Source organism: Muntiacus reevesi, chromosome 3 (genome assembly GCF_963930625.1).
Source record: "Muntiacus reevesi chromosome 3, mMunRee1.1, whole genome shotgun sequence".
Taxonomy (NCBI): domain Eukaryota; kingdom Metazoa; phylum Chordata; class Mammalia; order Artiodactyla; family Cervidae; genus Muntiacus; species Muntiacus reevesi.
In genome coordinates, this window is record NC_089251.1 from 80,862,101 (window position 1) to 80,884,087 (window position 21,987).

A 21,987-nucleotide genomic window follows, 5' to 3' on the forward strand; every position below is an offset into this window, starting at 1 on the left:
TGTTTATCCCTAATCTCAAGCTCCCAATCTGAAGAGAAGAGTTTTCAATTTGCGGTTGCCATTTAAAAATAATAATAATGAAGTTGTATTTTGTTCCTGTTTTACATAAAGCGAGAGATTTCTGTCATATGTGGGCAATTCTGTGGACAGGACAGTGACTTGTCCGTGACTTTGCTCTTTCCCAGCCGCTTGTTGCTGTCCCACACAGGATTCACTCAACGAGCAGAAATGTGAGAGAGGAGAAAACACGCTCGGAGATCAACTGTAAGTACATATTGTAGAGAGTTTGTAATTTAACAATGAAAAATAAGATTTCAAGTTGTTATTTGGTTGCCGCTACTTTTACTCCATTTTCTTCCAAATAGTTTTTATGTTTTAGATGCTTTGAAAGGTAGAGTTTAATTAAGGCAGTAAGAATTTTGTTTTCTTGCTCCTAGGAGCTTTCTGGCGGTGGCTGGGGATGTGTATTTATGTTGTTATTGTTTGGGAAAAGGAATAAAATTCCTAGAGTAGGCAGGATAGGAGGAATCAAGGCAGCGGTCCCTAAACTTCCTTGTTAGTAGCACTTGCCTAGAGAGCTTGCTAAAGTGCCCTTCCTGATTCAGTAGTTCTGAGGTGAAATCTGAGGTTCTCTGCTTCTGACAAGCTCCCAGGTTACATAGAAGCTGATGGTCCAGAAGAGGAGAGGGCTGCAACCTTAAAAGCTAAGTAGTGCAAGTAGGGACAGACACTATCACCATTTAGTAGAAAATAAAAAAGAAATGCAAAGATGAATAGATCTGCCTGAGGGGTGGAGTCATACAACTGATTAATAACAAGCCCAAGATCGCTCAGCTTCCAGGCCAGAGGTCTGTGGCTCCACAGAAACCACCTCGGCACAGGTGTGACCTTCACCTCGGCACAGGCACCTCTGTGACCTTCATCCTGGAAGTCCTTTGTGAACCTTCCTTTGGAATTGTGGCTGGACCTTATACTGTGTATTAAGTTCTTGGCAGATTTTGGTGCTGGTGCTACCTAGAAATGCTCATATAAGATGGAAATTCTTGAAAGATGAGCACCATCTACTTAAAAAGCCCAGGACTGGGATTTATACTTTGCCTACAGTCAGTTGTGTGACCGTGTTAAATTACCTTTATAGCTCCCACTGAAGCCATGTGGTTTAAATTTGCTAATTTCTCCTCAAAAGTGTTTTTCTGAAAATGACAACCTTAGCATACAAGCATTCCCCATTAAAAAAAAAAATCTGTCATTTTTATTTATTTTATTTTTTATTATTATTTTGCTTTGGCTCTGCTGGGTCTTTGTTGTGGCATGTGGGCTTAGTTGACCCGTGGCATATGGAATCTTCCCAGACCAGGGATGGAACCCACGTCCCCTTCATTGCAAAGTAGATTCTCAACCACTGGACCACCAGGAAAGTCCCCCGTTATTTTTTAAACTTTAAACAATTCATTTATTTTATTTTTGACTGTGCTTTATCTTTGACTGTGACTGTTGCTACGTGTGGACTTTCCCTAGTTGGTGGCCAGTGGGGCTACTCTAGCTGCAGCACATGGGCGTCTCATTGCGGAGACTCCTTGTTGCAGAGCATGGGTCTAGAGCACGAGGGCTCAGTAGTTGTGGTACAAGAAGTTAGTTGCTTGGTGGCATGTGGAATCTTCCCAGACCAGGGATTGGACCCATATCCCCTGTATGATAGGTGGATTCTTAACCATTGGACCACAAGAGAAGTCCTCCATTATTTTTTAATATGCAAAAGTAATTACAATATGTCTTTGTCATTTCTTTAATAATACAAAAGGTGATTAGAGATGCCTTTGTAGTTGATTCAAAAAACCTTATGTGTTCAGTACTATTGAAAATCTGAAGTACTTTCTATTATGTTATCCAGTTATATTTTTAAGTTGTACTGTCAGGCCCTTTATTGCAAAGTGCAGTTACCTCTGGGTCCTTCTTTAGTAGTTTGTATCAGCTCCTAACTACATATGCATGTATATTCTATTTAGCTAAATACCGTCTATTTAGCTAAATACTAGTTTTTCTGAGATTCTGATACATCCCGTTTTTGGTGGGAGCGGGTGATACATGATGGACATTTTCTTCCCATTTACCTGTAAGAAAGGTGTCATGTCCCTCTAGTATGTTGAGGTAGTAACAGGATTAAAATCACCACTTCTTATAACTTGTGGGTTTGATAGTTGAGCCTTTAAAATCTTATACAATGTTCTAGTATATGCTTTCTTAGGATGTTTTATGATTTTATATGAGATTTATAAAGAATAGGCAGTCATGCTATTGACAATAAAGACAGGCTTTGAAAAATAACTTATTTTAGTAGTCTTATATCTTTGTTCCTTTAATAATGTTTTTTGTTTACGATTACATGATGTCTCTTCATGTAGCTGAGGTTTTCTATTTATTAAGCTAAACGGTGTTAAGGCAATATTTGTAAAAACTGACTCACTTTCAGAAAAGTCTTTCCCTTTTAGAAAGTCCCCTCTGCCTTCAGTTAAATATGATAAGCAAAGACTTGCTTTGAGAAGAAGTAATTCTGAGGCTCTTCTTGTCTGCCATAATAGGATCAGTTTTGACCCTAATAGTATGATGGGTCAGCAAGTGATTATGTCAGAGCTGTTTCAAAGAACTAAGAGGGAGTCTTCATCTGGATGCTGCCGCTTAGTCACTTCAGTCGTGTCCAACTCTGTGTGACCCTATGGACTGCAGTCCACCAGGCTCTCTGTCCATGGGATTCTCTAAGCAAGAGTACCAGAGTGGGTTGCCGTGCTGTCTTCCAGGGGACCTTCCCAACCCAGGAAATGAACCCAGATCCCCTGCGTCACACACAGATTCTTTACCACTGAGCCACCAGGGAAGCTGTGTCATCTGGATAGTAAAACATAAATTTACGGTTTGTAACTTGACGTATGTTCAAGGAGATAGTAGCAGAAACAGAGATCAAGACCATTGGACAGTTACAGATAAGTAGGAATTTTCTACATTATTAAGAACATCATAAATAGCACTACAGCCTGGGGTGATTGTCCAGCAGTTATTTGAACAGAAGTTGGAAGGTCCTGTGGCAGAAACTGTCGTAACTTTAGGGAAGTTGGAAAGAACAGAAGAGTGATACCAATGTAAGGCGTGAAGAATGAATCTCCAGAGGGGCTTTGTGACTCTTTCTGGGAATGCATTCCCACAGAGTATAAGGGTGTTGAATACCTGTGACAGTTGGGGTTCTGTCCTTGTTATGAAAGTTAGTCTTAAGACAGCATCACTTAAATCCACGCACCTTATCTTTGACAAAGGAGGCAAGAATATACAATGGAGAAAAGACAATATGTTTAACAAGTGGTGCTGGAAAAACTGGTCAACCTTACAATTCTTGTAAAAGAATGAAACTGGAACACTTTCTAATACCGTACACAAAAATAAACTCAAAATGGATTAAAGATCTAAATGTAAGGCCAGAAACTTTAAAAGTCCTAGAGGAAAATATAGGCAAAACACTCTCTGACATAAATCACAGCAAGATCCTCTGTGACCCACCTCCCAGAATATTGGAAATAAAAGCAAAAATAAACAAATGGGATCTAATGAAACTTAAAAGCTTTTGCACAGCAAAGGAAACTATAAGCAAAATGAAAAGACAGCCTTCAGAATGGGAAAAAAATAAAAGCAAGCGAAGCAACTGACAAAGAATTAGTCTCAAAAATATACAAGCAGCTCCTGCACCTCAATTCCAGAAAAATAAATGACCCAATCAAAAAATGGGCCAAAGAACTAAGCAGATATTTCTCCAAAGAAGACATACAGATGGCTAACAAACACATGAAAAGATGCTCAACATCACTCATTATCAGAGAAATGTGGATCAAAACCACAATGAGGTACCATCTCATGCCGGTCAGAATGTCTGCTATCAAAAAGTCTACAAGCAATAAATGCTGGAGAGGGTGCAGAGAAAAGGGAACCCTCTTACGCTGTTGGTGGGAATGCAAACTAGTACAGCCACTCTGGAGAACAGTGTGGAGATTCCTTAAAAAACTGGAAATAGAACTGCCATAGGACCCAGCAATCCCACTGCTGGGCATACACACCGAGGAAACCAGAATTGAAAGAGACACGTGCACCCCAGTGTTCATCACAGCACTGTTTACAATAGCTAGAACATGGAAGCAACCTAGATGTCCATCAGCAGATGAATGGATAAGAAAGCTGTGGTACATATACCCAATGGAATATTACTCAGTTATTAAAAAGAATGTATTTGAATCAGTTCTAATGAGGTGGATGAAACTGGAGCCTATTATACAGAGTGAAATAAGTCAGAAAGAAAAACACCAATACAGTATATTAATGCATATATATGGAGTTTAGAAAGATGGTAACGATGACCTTATATGCGAGACAGCAAAAGAGACACAGATGTAAAGAACAGACTTTTGGACTCGGTGAGGGTGGGATGATTTGAGACCATAGCATTGAAATGTGTATTATCATATGTGAAACGGATCGCCAGTCCAGGTTGGATGCATGAGACAGTGCGCTCAGGGCTGGTGCACTGGGACGACCCTGAGGGATGGGATGGGGAGGAAGGTGGGAGGGGGGTTCAGCATGGGGGACACATGTACACCCATGCTGATGCTGATTCATGTCAATGTATGGCAAAACCCACTACAATATTGTAAAGTAATTAGCTTCCAGTTAAAATAAATAAATAAATTTTTTAAAAAAGGAAGACAGTATCACTGTGCCCCTGTGCTCAATAATTATGCAGTCCAGTGAAAACAGACATTTCCCATGTGACGATAGCAAGTCAGACAGTGCATGAACCTGTCCTCATGTAACTTTATTAGAGATGTAATTTTGCTATTTGGTGACAGGTGTAGGTGAGAGTTGTTCAATAGGCCTCTATCAAGGTGAGATACATATATATGTATGTGTATATATATGTGTATGTATGTATAACATGTTTTAGTATCTTACTAAAAACTATTTTGTAATCTTTGATGTGTGATCATATGTGAACAGGCATGAAGAACCCATTATTGAAGAGCCTGCTTATCTCCAAGAGCCAGAATTTTGTATCTAGCTCATAACAGCTATAAAGCATATACATACCTCACACACAGCTGTCTATTTTTAGGGCTGTTTCTCAGCCTTCTTTACGTGTGCTTCCTATTGCTAAATGCTCAAATCTCATGATCTCCTTTCATGTTATTAACATTCACAGTAATCATACATACTAAGCTAAAATCAAAACAGTTACAAAATGAGTGTGCTTTGACATCTCACTCGTTCCCCTGCCTTGATTGAAGATTGTTGTTTTGGCTGAACCTCAGGCTCTCACTAGTTGAGCTGTAATCTTCTGACTCTCTATCTTGCTTCTTTTTCATGTTTTCTATTTGTGCGCCTGCTTTTATCTCAGTGGTCTTGAATGCTGTACCAGGGTATAAAAGCAGATAGTGACAGTGAGATACAGAAATTAAAGATAGAGGTAGTGAATCATTCATTAAATTAGAATAGCAGGGGAAAAAGTGAATTAGTATAGTAAATTTATGTCGGCTCTAATATTTAGGTTATACTTTCGCTGTAGAAGTGTGCTAGTTATTTATTGTTGTTTAACAAATTACCCCAAAAATGTAGCAACTTAAAGCAATAAACATTTATTAACTCACACACATTCAGGGATCCAGGACAGCTTGGCTGGGTGGTTTTAGCTCGGGGCCTGTCGTGAAGCTCCAGTCAGAGTGTCGGCAGGGGCTGCAGTTTCCCAAAGGCTTAACTAGCATAGCGGATTTGCTTCCAGGGTTACTCACATATTGTTAGCCTGAGACTTCAGTTCCTTGCTGCTCAACATGACTTCCTCCAGTGCCAAGTGATCAGTAGAGAGAGCACCCAGGACAGAAGCCTTATCTCGGAAGCTATATGCTCTCACTGTGCCGTCTTCCTCTCATCACATAGGCCACCCCAGGATGTAGGAAGGGACTACACAGCATTATGAAGGTCAGGCGGCAGGACTCATCAGAGACCACCTTGCAGGCTGGCTTTCAGAAATACTCTGCCTGAGTTGCTGTCTGTCTGTAAAGTCCTAAGTTAAGATTGTCTGTGTTTAATGCTGGGTCACAATGAAGTTAGATCCTGACATAATTTTGCTAATCATCTTTGGGTTAATAGATTAAGCTTTAACAGCTTAGACTTTCTTAGGTTTCTTCCAGCTAACAGATTGTTTATTTAAATCTTTGGATATTAATCAATCCACGGGAGATGGTAAAATTAAATGTGTTTTGCTATGGAGTAACTTTTTAAATTATTATTAAGAATGTTGAAACAGATCACAGCTTTACTTTTTTATCTTTTTTAGTTGGCCAAGTAAAATTTGATCCACCCTTAAGGAAGGAGACAGAACCACATCATGAACTTGTAAGTAGTGTAATCTTGGAATCTTAACACTGAAAATAAATGTTTTAATTAGTCTTTGTGATTTGTTGGCACTGACTACAAAAGCTAAGTTATTAAAATTTTCTAAGCCTTTGGGGAAATAAAAAGGTAAGTAATTCTAAAATTCAAAATAAATCTGTGTTGCTGAGATTAAATATTTTCAAAATAACTTTAGGAGAAACTTAGTTTTGTACCATCCTCTGATTAAAAGTTTTTAATGATTTTTTTTCTTTTTGCTTTGCAATTTTTGAGGGGCTTTTTGAAGATATATTTATTAGGATAAATGCCACAGTCTTAAACAAGAATTTTGGACTAGTGATAGTGTTAATACCTCTTCTCATTAAATTTATGGGCAACTTTTTAAGAGTGTCAGCCACTTTTCTAAACATCAAGGCAGAATCCAATCTCCTTGGAGTAACTGAAATTCAGGAGAGACTAGGCGTACAGAGCAGATTAAGTTTATCATTTATTTAAAGATTGCTAAAATGTTCTTTTCATGATTCTTTTTTGTTAATTTTTTATATACTGCTTTCCAGATATATGATAAAACATTAAGTGCAATCTTGGAAGCAAAATGCTGTGCAAACATATGAGATGTTTAATAGTCTACAGAGGAATAAAAAATGAGACTTAGAAAACAAACAAAATCAATCTTTTGAAATTACTTAACCACAGTTCCAGATTGTATGTTTGTTTTTTTTTTCCCTTTCCTGCTTAATAATGAGAAGAAGGTAACTTAATGAAGGCTCAGGACTGAAGTGGGAACTTTCTTCTTAAATTTAATGCTTATTTCAATCCACTTGACTAACGGCATACAAAGAGAGTCTTTAGCTTTTAATCTAAAGAGTTGCTCTCAATATACCAGCATGGAAGAAAAAGTCTTAACATGTTAAGAATGTTAAAAGAAAAATTCTTAACACGATCATGTTATAGTACTTCATCCTGACCTTTATGGAGAATGGAGAAGGTTAACAGGAAAAAGTCATGATGTTTATAAATGCCAGTTGTTATTTTCTGCTTCTCTTTTTAAGTTAGCATTGCATGTATTTAAATTCTGTACTAATTTAGTAACTGTGTTATATAGCAAAGTTGTTGGGCTATTGCTTTTTTAGAAGCTGCTTAATTGGATTTACTTTGCATTGACCTTAATGAAATGATGTAGCGGGCCTGACTGACTTCCCTTGTGGAAGCCTCCCTGTGTGAATGTGTGGCTTTTAGTCTGAGCGTCAATAACTTGGGTTTCTTGGTCTCTGCCGAACAGCGCGACAGTGATGATTTTTTGGACAGTTCAGAAGAAATATACTACACTGCAAGATCTCATCTGGTATTTCTCATCTTCTGATTTTCTTTGTCAGCATTGTTTTAGTCTTAATTGTTTTTAGGGTTTTTTTTTTAATCAACCATTTTGTTCAGTTTTAATGAATCAGTTTAAGCATTGTTTTATAAATTCCTGCCAGTAAGCAACCTACCATATATTAAGGATTATGGCAATTTTTTCTACAAGGTAAACATATTTACTCAAAGATATTATAATGTTACAGTAAAAATTAATTTTTTAATTTTTTATAAAAACTTTTTTTCTCACTCAGATATAAATTTTTTCTTTAGATATTGCATTTCCCTATAAACATGCCCAGTGTGAATAATGTAACTTGTTTTGGTAAACTATAAACCATCCGTGTATATACATATCCATTACAAAAATAAAATATATATAATTCTATAAAATAATTTACCCCTCATTAACAATGAAATCCATCTCAGATGAAATTTTAACTTGGTAATATTACATAATATCCAGTTTTCTCAGGCCAAAATTTGGGTTATAAGGACTCCCTGAAGTTTTGAATACTAAGACTATCTTACCATTAGGTAAGAAAAGATGAGAAATTAACCCTAGCAAATATTAAATAGTACTTTTAGTAGTTGTTATTAAGTAGTTTTTTCAATTTTTGTGACTGGCCAGGGCCCCAGGTTGCCTCAGCATTTACTTCTAGATCTTCTTTTCTGCCTTTTCAATTGAATTTTCCTTCTCTTTCCTTCCTCTCATACCTGTTTTAGTTCTGGTTAGTTTAAATGATTCTTTATAAAAGTTTCTAAATCTATGCCCAATAACATTTGTAAAACATGAAAGAGACTTAAGATATAGTTTTCATTTTAGGAAAGTTACTGTCTTGATAGTGGAAAATACTTGTATATGTAAACTCTTTGCCTTGCAACAAAATGTATAGTGCACCGCCAGAGTTTCTTCTGGTGGTGACTGTTGTTGAGAGTCTAACATATAATAGGTACTATGGAAATCAAAGGAGAAAAGCTTTGGAGTTAGTGTGATTCATCTGGTTTGTGGGAGGAACTAAAAGTCTGACTTAAGTATTGTGTAGGAATCATTATATGTTTTTCAGAGAAGGAAATGAACAAATGGCTCCTGTGTTTCATGGGAATTAATGTGGGAACAGTCATTGACAGTTTTGAGAGATGGCAGATAAAGAGCTGAAATTATGGAGTGGTTATACTACTACTAATTATGAGATTAGCTCAGAAAAGGAAGGTTCATGTCATCAAAGAGGAAATGATAGATGAAGCCATGAGATTGCATGTGTTCCCCAGTTAGGTCTGAAGAAAGAAAGTGCAGAAAACTAGTTACTGCAGTGGTGATGCCTGTTTTGTGGTCAAAGGTAGAACCAGCACTGGAGGTAGGGAAGAAGCAGTTGAAACACTGAAAGAATCAGTAAATGACCCAGAGAGGCCAAAAGACATGAGGCCAGAATTAATCATCTGAGGGGATGAAAATGCCAGTGATTCGTGGATAGAAAATTTCTTTGAAGTTAGGCATATGTAGGCTAGAATGACAATTGGTGAAATTTGTTGTGGAAATAAAAGACCATAGACTCAAAAGTTTAAAATGACTATTTTATGTATTTATATTCTCCAGAAAAAAAACAGCAAAACAAGAAACCATTTTAGAGTTACAGTCTTTTTCTCTATCCTGTATGTAACTCACCTAGTAACTTGAGTGAGTTATCATGACTCTGTTCCCTCGAACTACCTCCCACACCCCTTATCTCATGATAGTTGGGGCAGTTGACAAGGGGTCTTGTGACAGAGAAGAGCTTTAGAGACATTCAACTTGTGGATAGTTCTGGAAGAAGAGGAATGAACGAAGTATTTGTCAGATCCTACCATTTATAAAATCAACCTTTAAAAATCCACTTTCATTGATAACACTCCCATTCCCCCATCCCCAGCGCCTGGCAGTTGCCATTCTATTTTCTATGTCTTTGAGGTTTTCTGTACTCTATGTAAGTGTATTCTGTATCCCATGTAAGTGTAATCATGCATTATTTGTCCTTTTGTTACAAATAATATAAGTGAAGCGACTGGCTCACTTCACTTGGCATAATGTAACATCTTCAAGATTCATCTGTGTTGTAGCACGTGTCAGAATTTCTTAAGTCTGAATAATATTTCATTGTATTTTTAACTGCATGTTGTTTGTCCATTAATCCATCAGTGGGCTCTCTTGTGAATAATGCTACTAAGAACCTGGATATACAAACATCTGTCAAGTTTCTGCTTTTAGTTCTTCTGGGCACATAACTGGAAGGATAATTGCTGGATCATGTGTTACTTCTATGCTTTATTTTGGGGGGATTTACCATACTGTTTTCTACAGCAGCTGCATCATTTTACAGCCCCACCAGCAGTGCACAAGGGTTCCAATTTTCTCCACATCCTCAATGCTTGTTATTTTCTGAGTGTATGTTTGTTTTATTGAAGTATAGTTGATATATAGTATTCCATTAGTTTCTGGTGTGTCGCATAGTGATTCAGGTTTTTTGTAAAGATTATATTCCATTATAGGTTGTTATAAGATATCAGGTATAACTCCCTGTGTTATATAATAAATCCTTTTTGCTTGTCTATTTTATATTTTGTAGTTTGTATCAGTTAATCCCATACTTCTATTTTTCTCTCCTCCTGCTCTCTCCCTTTTGGTAGCTATAAGTTTATTTTCTGTGTCTGTGAGTCTGTTTCTGTTTTATAAATAGATTAATTTTTATTATTTTTTAGATTCTGCATAGACTAGGCATAATATTGTATAGGCCAGTCCACATTGATGCTAATGGCAATATTTCATTCTTTTTTATGACAGCATTATTTCATTGTGTGTACAATACCACATCTTCTGTTGATGGGTACTTGGGCTGCTTCCATCTCTTGATGTTGTAAATGTGCTACTGTGAACTTTGAGGTGCATGTCTCCTTTCACATCAGCGTTTTTGTTTTTTGGTGTGAAACATTCATAATTATATCAGTCTCCTACTTTCATAGTTCTTAGCACTGTGAACAGAATTTCAACTCTTAATAAATACTTACTGCTGGCCACTAAAAACCTGATGGGCCCAAAATGTCTGGCTGTTATCTTAGTAGACAGTTGGCACCAAGATGACGGCCCTAAATCTTTTGCGACCAGAAAGAAGCATTTATCCTCTTAAAGACCTCATCACCTTAATTGTCATCAGTGATTGCTGGTTGCAAGTATTTTCATCTTACAGCTTTTGTAAATGAATCCAGAATATTATTATACCTCAGTTTTCGTTACTATAATAGAGGTTTTTTTAATCAGGCAATCTTAATGTGTGAAATATATATGAAATACATGAAAAGAACAGAGCTTGATTTTAGCATTGTTAGTTTAAAAAAAAAAAAAAGTCTTTAAATTTTGAAAGATGCCTGAGTTAAAAAAGCAAAGAAAAAACTCAGCAAAATTCAATAATAGTAAAAGTTTTGCCCATAACCATATAAATGGATATATCTCATCTACAAGATGCTGTCTTTATGTTAAAAGAATATAGTACACGTCTGTTCAGCTACTGCTGATTTTCCTAGTTGTACTAGGCATTTTAGCCCATATACCAGTGAAAAATATATTGAAAGGTAATTGCAGTTTACTCTTGAACAACAAAGGGATTAGGGACACCAGCAGTTAAAAGTCCGAGTATACCTGTAAAGTTGGGTGTCCTGTGCTTCTGCGTTTTCAAGTTCAGCCAACAGCATATCATGTGGTATTGTAGTATGTCCTTTCTGAAAAAAAGTCAGCATATTAAGTGGATGCATCCAGGTGGCACTAGTGGTAAAGAACCTGCCTGCCAATGCAGGAGATGTAAGAGACTAGATCTGATAGACAGAGTGCCTGATGAACTATGGATGGAGGTTCGTGACATTGTACAGGAGACAGGAATCAAGACCATCTGCAAGAAGAAGAAATGCAAAAAAGCAAAATGGCTGTCTGAGGAGGCCTTGCAAATAGCCATGAAAAGAGAAGCAAAAAGCAAAGGAGAAAAGGAAAGATACACCCATTTGAATACAGAGTGCCAAAGAATAGCAAGGAGAGATAAGAAAGCCTCCCTGGGTGATCACTGCAAAGAAATAGAGGAAAACAAAACAAAATAAAACAAGAAATAGAGGAAAACAATAAAATGGGAAAGACTAGAGATCTCATCAAGAATATTAGAGATACCAAGGGAACATTTCATGCAAAGATGGGCTCAATAAAGGACAGAAATGGTATGCACCTAACAGAAGCAGAAGATAATAAGAAGAGGTGGCAAGAATACACAGAACTATACAAAAAAGATCTTCATGACCCAGATAACCACGACTGTGTGATCACTCACCTAGAGCCAGATCTCCTAGAATGTGAAGTCAAGTGGACCTTAGGAAGCATCACTACAAACAAAGCTAGTGGAGGTAATGGAATTCCAGTTGAGCTATTTCAAATCCTAAAAGATGATGCTTTGAAAATGCTGCACTCAGTATGCCAGCAAATTTGGAAAACTCAGCAGTGGCCACAGGACTGGAAAAGGATTGCATTCCAATCCCAAAGAAAGGCAATGCCAAAGAATACTCAAACTACTGCACAATTGCACTCATCTCACACGCTAGTAAAGTAATGCTCAAAATTCTCCAAGCCAGGCTTCAACAGTGCATGACCCATGAACTTCCAGATGTTCAAGGTGGATTTAGAAAAGGCAGAAGAACCAGAGATCAAATTGTCAACATCCGCTGGATCATCGAAAAAGCAAGAGAGTTCCAGAAAAACATCTATTTTTGCTTTATTGACTATGCCAAAACCTTTGACTGTGTGGATCACAATAAACTGTGGAACAAATTCTGAAAGAGATGGGATACACCTGACGTGCCTCTTGAGAAATCTGTATGCAGGTCAGGAAGCAACAGTTAGATGTGGAATAATAGACTGGTTCCAAATAGGGAAAGGAGTATGTCAAGGCTGTATATTGTCACCCTGCTTATTTAACTTATATGCAGAGTACATCATGAGAAACACTGGGCTGGAGGAAGCACAAGCTGAAATCAAGATTGCCGGGAGAAATATCAATAACCTCAGATATGCAGATGATACCACCCTTAGGGCAGAAAGTGAAGAACTAAAGAGCCTCTTGATGAAAGTGAAAGAGGAGAGTGAAAAAGTTGGCTTAAAACTCAATATTCAGAAAACTAAGATCATGGCATCTGGTCCCATCACTTCATGGCAAATAGACGGGGAAACAGTGGCTGACTTTATTTTTCTGGGCTCCAGAATCACTGCAGATGGTGATTGCAGCCATGAAATTAAAAGACACTTACTCCTTGGAAGGAAAGTTATGGCCAACCTAGACAGCATATTAAAAAGCAGAGGCATTACTTTGCCAACAAAGTTCTGTCTAGTCAAGTGTGAGAGTTGGACTGTAAAGGAAGCTGAGCGCCAAAGAATTGATGCATTTGAACTGTGGTGTTGCAAAAGACTCTTGAGAGTCCCTTGGACTGCAAGAAGATCCAACCAGTTCATCCTAAAGGAGATCAGTCCTGGGTGTTCATTGGAAGGACTAATGTTGAAGCTGAAACTCCAATACTTTGGCCACCTGATGCGAAGAGCTGACTCATTGGAAAGGACCCTGATGCTGGAAGGGTTGGGGGCAGGAGGAGAAAGGGACAACAGAGGATGAGATGGTTGGATGACATCACCGACTCAGTGGATATGATTTTGGGTAAACTCCGGGAGTTGGTGATGGACAGGGAGGCCTGGCGTGCTGTAGTCCATGGGGTCGCAAAGAGTCGGACATGACTGAGCCACTGAACTGAACTGAACTGAAGAGACACAGGTTTGATGCCTGGGTCAGGAAGATCCCCTGGAGGAGGGCATGGCAACCGACTCCAGTATTCTTTCCTGGAGAATCCCATGGACATAGGAGCCTGGCAGGCTACAGTCGATAGGGTCACACAGAGTTGGACAGGACTGGAGTGACTGATTACGCATGCATACAGTTTAATCCCATTGTTGTGCAAGGGTCAGCTGTATGTGTAGAACACTATGTTAATTGCTTTGGAGGACCATCAGCAGTAACATAATCATTGCTCAAAGAACATGGGTCTCCTGCATTGCAGGCGGATTCTTTACCAACTGAGCTACAAGATTACCCCAGAATTAAGTCAAAATTGAATAAAGTCTGTAAATAAATTTACTATGGAAAAGAAACAGATCAGCTTTGCTTATTTAAAATCGGTTAAACTATTACTTACTATAAAATTTATGTTGTGTGGTCACATTTCTTACCTTTTGTAAATGAAGATAGTTTCTAGGGAGGACTCGTTTTATAATTGCATGATGATAGGACTTTTGCTGGAAAATCAAACCTAACCTGTTTCAAATATACTTCAGCAAAATTAAAAAGAGAAAATAATAACCTATTGATATTCATTCCATATTTATTCAGTTTGCGTCCTCTTAAGGCTTCTGCTTTTATTAGTCAGTGTTCCAACCCTACTTGCTTTTGTTTTTAAGAAACAAGAATTATCTAGGGTTCAGTCCCTTTTACTTATGTAAATTGTCTACCACATTAAAAAATATTTCCTAACACTTTACTCATGTACCATATTTTCTCTTTTTTTTTTTTTGATGAGAAAAAAAATTCTATTCTTGGTTAAAATATATTGCTAATTTAAATAAATGAAAAAAAATAAAATTTTTTTAATATATTGCTAAAGTATTTCTGTTGTGTTTTTGTAGCTAATAATTCTTTCGACTTCCTGCTGTTTCCTCATCAGTTATAGATAGACTTTGTAATCTCCAGCTAAGTTTAAAAAAAAAAACAATAATGAGATTTTCTTGGTTATATATTCTCCTTTTCCAGTGTTCCGCACCACATCCTCTGTTTATTTTCAGTTCTTGCAAGGACCTTGTTTTCTTAGAGCCTTTATCCTACTTCAGAAGTTTTCCCCTATTCATTAAAACATTTAGGACTTTCTGACCCCAAAAGATATTTTAATTGGGCCTAGGTTGACCATCTTAAGTTTTTTGCTGAATGTTCAGTTTGAATCTGTTCTGGGCTATTGCATGTTTGCAGTCTATGTTGTTGGCTTCTTTGTTAAACACTGTCACTTATTAATAAGTTGATACCTGATTTATGATGCTGAATTTTTTGTCTATCTAGGCATGTTCAAATATATTCTTATTAAGATTATAAAGAATGGGCTTATTTTATTGTCATTTTATAGGGTTAATTTGAGTGCTTTGCCGAAAGTTTTGGTAGCATTTTTCTATTCAGAATAGCTTCCAGGTCCCATTGGAAAGCTTTTGAGATCAGTCTTTCTTAGACTGCCCTAAAGATACATAAATGACTACTAACTTTGCCCAAGCTTCACTTTTCTTCCTTTCCTTTTTATTTCTTCTCATTTTTCTTATCTGATTTGCTATCTGAATTTAAGAAGTGCTTGGTAGATAATAGTTGAATTAAATAAGATTAACTGCTTATTAGAAGAACGTAGTGTAGTCCTTTTACTTGATGACATGCCTAGCATATTTTCCCCCCACTTTGGATGCTAAAACATAACTTGATTTATAGAGAAGGAATTACTAAAGAATGAAGCCCTCTCAGATTTAGCTTTCTTGGTAGGGCTTAATACATGGCATATTTAATCATCAGACTTGGATCTATCAACAAATTCTCCCCAGCCTGAGTGTTATTCTGTATCTGAACTTAGGCTCCATTTTCTACTAAAATATTTCATTAGTTATTTTAAATTCTTCTCTTACCTTTCTAAATATCTCAGTTGATTTTTTTAAAGTTAGTATCATTGACCTGATAATTGTCATACAGCAGATGAGCTAGCTATTCTTAGGACCTATCTATATTCGTATAACACAAGCCATGGCCACTCTGCACAAATTGTGCTTTCGAAAGCTGTCATTTGATTAAAGGCTTAAGAGATTATATTGGCTAAAGAGGTTGCTGGTCAGGCTTTTAGAAGGGCCCAATTACCAGTAGCTAAAGAAAATAAACTTGATTTCAGTAAAGTATGCATTGATACTAGTATTTTTCTTTTAAGCTTCTCAAAACTTAAAAGTTCCTATGTAACATGACCACTTAAATAGTACAGCATAATAATTGTGTGGTGGTCTAATGATAGTAGTGATTTCATCCTATTAAAACATATCATTACAAATTATAGAGAACAAGTGTCCTTTTTCATTAGGATTTTATGTGATACCAGTGTGACAGTTCACTAATATTTTTTGTTCATGATATATTATCTTTTCTGTCACTGGTAAGAACATATATTATGCATGGAAGAGCACAGTTATTGAAGAAGACAAAATTTGAGCCTTGTCTAAAGCAGGTTTTTGACTTTTATTTTCATCAGATACTTTTTTGGACAGGTCTTAAGAGTATTTAAATGTTAAAATGCTTTTCACTTAAATGTGACATATTTCTTAGAAGTCTCATATTTCTCGGCTTAATATTTATGTGATCTATGTGTATCTTAACAAGGCTGAATATTAGTTATTAACAGGAAAATAAACAAATGGCATTTGAACAAGCATTTATTTAGGGCCTAATTACTGTGTGCCAGGTACGAATCTAGACCCTAGGCTATAGGGAAAAAAGATGGATTTAACAATTTTCCTATGTTCAAGGAGCTTACCTCCTGGCTACTATTTTTATAGACTTATAAATAAATTAATTAAAAGCCAGTGTAAATGCTAAAGGAGACATATGTGTTAAGTACTGTGGAGTCATGAAGAAGGTCACATCAGTCTTCCTGGACAGTCTTGGAAGGCTGCTCGAAGAAGGTAACTTTTGCATTAAGTCCTCCTTGTGCATCTGGCAATATCTTGTAAAATTAGAAGGCACTTTAAGTACACTAATGTATTCTAATGAAAATAACATTCATTTAAAATGTTAAATATTCCCCCCTTAATCATTAAAACAGTGCTTGAAATACCCTGGGACAAAATGAAACTTTGTACTTTCCGTAGTTGTTGGAAGGCACTTTTTCTTCAAGAAGGCATTTGAGTCAAGCACACTTATTATTAGTTCCCTTAAATTTCAGCTTTTAACTCTGCAACTTGCAGCGTTCAGTGGAAATGTTTAAATAGTTGAACTACCTTAATAATAATTACATGAAGTTTTGTTATGTAACTCTTTACAAAAGTATTAAAAGTCCTTAAGTGCAATTTATAATCTTGTGCAAGTTCACATGTATAATTTACTTTAAAAAAACACCTTATTTTTTAATCTTTAAAAGATTATTATCTGATTGAGGCAATAGTAGAAATATGTGAATGTGTGTATATGCATAATTAATGCAGATCTTATTTACAAAGTCAAACCAAGATTTTTGTTGCTTGTTCTCTTTTGTAATCGTTTTTGCTTCATTATAGCTTGAGCATAAATACCTTATTTAAGCTTTTTTCTTTCCAAAAACTTATTTTTACAAATGTTAATTATAGTAGCAGTGACCATAAATGAAACCTGCATATATTACTCAAACTAGTTGCCAGAAAATTTTTGGTAACTTAAATCATAAAATGTATAAAGCAAGACTACAAACTTCTGAAATCTTTTATTGTTGTAAGTCCTACCTTGCTTCCTTTTTAAGAACATATAGCAATACAGATTTATTTGAAGTCTGGGGCTTCTCTTTTTAAAAAATATTTATTATAGTATCATGATTTGTGATATACAACTGTTTTGCTAAATATTGTATTTTGTACCATTAGGATCTACAGCTAGAATATGGACAAGGACACCAAAGTAGTTACTTTCTAGGTGCAAACAAGTAAGTAAAATCCTTTTAAAATTAAATTTAAGAATGATTAAGTTGCCTTTAAATATGTTATTAATTTTATTTTAAATATTTACAGTAGTAAATTTACTAGTCTGGTAGATTATATTTTATAATAATATGTTTTAAACTTTTTTTAAATTACTGCCTTGCCAATCATCTACTCAATAATTGTCATAATGGGGACAGTCACCTTAAATTTTTTATGTCAAGCTACTTTGTAGACCTTACCTGTTAGGGAAAGCTAAGTACATTCCAACTGAAGAGGAATATATGTTTCAGCAATGCATTTCCTTTATTTGCAGAGTTGACATGTTTATTCCTTACAAAACTTGTTCCAGTACATCTTCCAGTTGTGTTGGCCTGTGAAAATAGATGGAAATAGTCACACAGTTTAGAAGAAATCTTTGTCTTAACTTTTAAAAAAATAAATAGTTAAAATGAGTCTCAAGTTTTTGAAGTTATCATATATTTTATGCAAGAAGTAAATCCAACAGTTAATTCAAGGTCAGCTCTATACCAGGCACTGTCTAGCTGATGCAGCCCAGCAGTGAAAAGGCACCTAGCTTACAAGGTGTAACAGTTTAAGATGTTCACAGGCCTGAGTTAGCATGTTACTGGGCCAGGGTCTCTGCTGTTTTCTCAGAGTCTCATTTCCTGAGTTCATGGATAAATTATCATTATAGGAAAATATTTAAACTGACAAAATCTCCCAGCTATGTGGCTATTATTTCAGTAATCAGAACTACTTAAAATTTCAAAATATATTTTCAGTGAAATTAGAGGTTTGAGACATATTTTAAGTTAAGCAGGTGACTAAAAGACAAGCAACTCAGATTCTCAGATTTAGAGATAGTAATGCAAAATCTTGTCTCTTTTTTTTTATAAACTCAATGTTTAATTTAAATATTCTTTTTTTAACTCAGAGAAAGCTTTGAATGACAAGCTAGAGAAGTGCATTAGTTATGATTTAACTCAAGGTTTTTTTTTTCTTTTTAATCTTATGTTTCCTAAAATTTAAAATAAGTCTAAAATTTCCCTGCTAGGAAAATGAAGTTTTGTCAAAATAGTAGCAATCTGTTATTTATAGTTTGTCCTGATTTATTGATGGACAACAAAGGAAAGTCTGTCTCATAATGTGTTAGCAAAAAATTCTGATGTGTTTCTGTGTTATTTTTGTCTTAATTTCTCCCTAGTTTTAAGAATCTTGTTAGCAAATTTTGATGTATTTTTATGAGATTTGATAATTTGGAAAAATATTTCATTTACCTTTTTTAGTTTATTTTAAATATATTTTTATATTATATACTTACAAAAATACCCCCAAAATAGCCTGTCACTAAGTGCTTTTCCAGATTCCTTGGTTTTCATTTGTCTGATTGTGGGTTTTTTTTTTTTTATTGTTAAACATTTTCATATTATATAGCTTACTTTGGCTAGGTAAAATGTTAATAATTTGCCCAACCTTCATTTTTTGATTAATTGGATCCCTGCTTAAGGAACTGTATTCTATATAACGAATCACTGGCAAGGTAGGTTGGCCAAAAGTTTGCACTTTGGCTGTGTTTCATGTACAGGAATATACATACATGTGACATGAGCATGGATGTAGCACTTCTCTTACTGTACCGATATGTCTGCTTTATTCTTGTGACCAGGCAGTGTTTTAAAACTCACAGGATTTTCTGCTTTCTCCATAGGTGATCAGGCAGACAGATTTCCATTTATGGGTTTCTACCTATTCCAGACCACACAGGAACTATCTAAGAGAGTTTTTTTGTTTTTTTTTTTTAAGCAAAATACATACGTGTTTTGACTTAGTTGTTTTCTTTTGAATTCTGTTAATATAGGGGTCAACTTTTCTATTTAAAACCAATTATATATTATTTTTCAAAGAAAAAATTATTTCTGATTTCTTTTAATATAGAGCCAAAGTTCTAAAAATAAATTCTCTTCTAAAGACTTAAATAACAGTGAGAAGAAATTCCTGGCGTAATTAAGTATAGCAGTGCACACGTCTGTGCTAAGTCACTTTAGTCATGTCCGACTCTTTGAGACCCCATGGACTGCAGCCTGCCAGGCTCCTCCATCCAGGGGATTCTCCTGGCAAGAATACTGGAGTGGGTTGCCGTGCCCTCCAGGGGATCTTCCTGACCCAGGGATCGAACCCACATCTCTTATGCCTCCTGCATTGTCGGGTGGGTTCTTTTACCACTAGCACCACCTTGGAGTGTAGCAGTAATAAATGCCAGATCAGCGTCAGAACTGTCTCTTGCTATAACTATGTAACTTGGAGAAATTTACCTCAGTTTTCTCTAATGAATGGGGATTATAACAGTACCTACCTCATAGTTTGTTAAGGATGAAATGGAATGATCATTGCAAAACATTTAACACCTTTTTAGTAAAAACACGTTTGTCACCCTTACTTACGGTATTTACTCAGTAAATCTTGATTGTAAGAGTAAATGAGTATGAGTGAAAGAATAAAATTGCCTTTTGGTTTTAAAGAAATCGGGAGGTTTTTTGTTTCGTTTTTTAATATAATCAGGGCAATACTTAATAGTTAAGGCAATCCTTAACAACTACTTAATAGTTTTGAGCCAGTTAGGCAGTTTTGAAAGAGTATAGTAACAAGCAGCTGATTCAGATGTGCTAAACACTTCGGTGGTGGCTTTTTATTTCTCTATCTGCTTCTTTGGTTCATCAGTTAAATATATGATCTGTTTACAGATTGTACCATTTGTAAACTCTTCATCCAAATTTTTTAGTCATTTTAGATTGACTTTATTTAATTCAATATGTGAGGGCATCTTTTTTGATTTGTTTTATTCATTACTGTTTCAAAATCCCATAAAAGGCATTTAAGTAGACTAGTGAATAGTGACATTATTTATTATGTTGCATCCAGTCTTGTGATTAAATCAATATCATATTTTTCTCCAATGCATTCAAAATACAATATTTAGTATAAATTAACCTTTATGTAAATTTAGCCATATTTCATTTTCTCTTTTATAAAGGCTGTAAAGCAAACCATGTTTTCTCCTTTTCATTAAGAGTTCATGAAATTCTATAACTTTATTAACAAAATATCTTCACTCATTATAGGAGATTTACAAGTAAATAAATAAAAAATATATGAGTCCCTAACCATAGAATGTCTGCTTTTTCATGTTCTCTTATTTTTACAGAAACTTTAATGCCAGGAAGATAATCTTTTAAAAAGTGAAATGCCATATAAGTCCAATTAAATGTGGTAAACTGAAAATAAAAATACATTTTAAATTCTCCTTTTAAGTATTTTCAAATGCTAATATTCTCTACTGGAAAAGAAATGGCTCAGAAAATATTGTCATATGCTTAAGAAAAAGTTTTTTTCATATCTTCTAAGATGGCTTCCCTTATAGCTCAGTTGGTAAAGACTTTGCCTGCAGTGCAAGAGACCCGGGTTCAATCCCTGCATTGGGAAGATCCTCTGGAGAAGGAAATGGCAACCACTCCAGTAATCTTGCCTGGAGAATCCCATGGACCGAGGAGCCTGGCAGGCTACAGTCCATGGGATTGCAAGAGTTGGACACAACTTAGCGACTAACCCCCCAAGATAGTGTGAAAGCCTCCTGTAGAGTTTAGAAGAAATTATATTTCATTTGATAAAAGTACAGCAGTGCTTCTGAAATTTTTAGTCTCAGGATCCCTTTACAGTCTTAAATGACTTCAATGAGCTTTTGTCTATATGGGTTACAAATATAAATATTTGTAGTATTGAAAGCTTCAAAATATTTTTTTATTTCAAATAGTAATATACTCATTCTGTGTTATCATTAACAGTTTTTTGTGTGTATTAAAAAATTCCTCATCTTTAAGAATGAAGTGAAATGCCAACTCTTAATGGTACCTTCTTTGTAACACCAGTTGGTTCTTCTCATGAGACTTAGAAGCAGCTTATATATGGCAGTATAATACAGCAAACATTTTGATGAGGGCCACAAATAACATTGTTTTATGAAGAATAGCTGGTTTTTTCTGAAGCAGAATAATATTAGGGGGAAAAGTGGCATTGTTTTATGGTTTTTGCAGAAATTCTTAATATCTGGCTTGATAGAACACAGCTGGATTCTCATGTCTGTTACTAATCTATTATGATATACATCTCATGAAAACATGAAAAGAGAAAGTGTTAGTCATTCAGTCGTGTCCAGCTTTTTGGGACCCCATGGACTGTAGTCTGCCAGGCGTCTCTGTCCATGGAATTCTCCAGGCAAGAATACTGGAGTGGGTAGCCATGCCCTCCTCCAGGGATCTTCCTAACCCCAGGATTGAACCCAGGTCTCCCGCATTTCTTTACCATCTGAGCCACCAGGGAAGCCCTTCACATCTTATAGTCTCCCGAAAACTCTCCTGAGTTTCATTCTCAAT

At 35.8% G+C, this 21,987-nt stretch overlaps 1 protein-coding gene across 2 annotated transcripts in view; it reads left to right on the top strand.

Annotated features, from left to right (window-relative positions):
* MAP4K3 (mitogen-activated protein kinase kinase kinase kinase 3) overlaps positions 1-21,987 on the top strand; it is a 173,654-nt gene that overhangs the window by 116,775 nt on the left and 34,892 nt on the right. The window contains exons 13-16 of one of the 2 annotated variants that reach the window (XM_065929388.1): positions 186-264; positions 6,365-6,423; positions 7,703-7,765; positions 17,504-17,562. In XM_065929388.1, coding sequence (XP_065785460.1) covers positions 186-264; positions 6,365-6,423; positions 7,703-7,765; positions 17,504-17,562 — 260 coding nt within the window. The remainder of the gene's footprint in view (positions 1-185; positions 265-6,364; positions 6,424-7,702; positions 7,766-17,503; positions 17,563-21,987) is intronic. The other variant, XM_065929390.1, reaches the window with a different exon arrangement.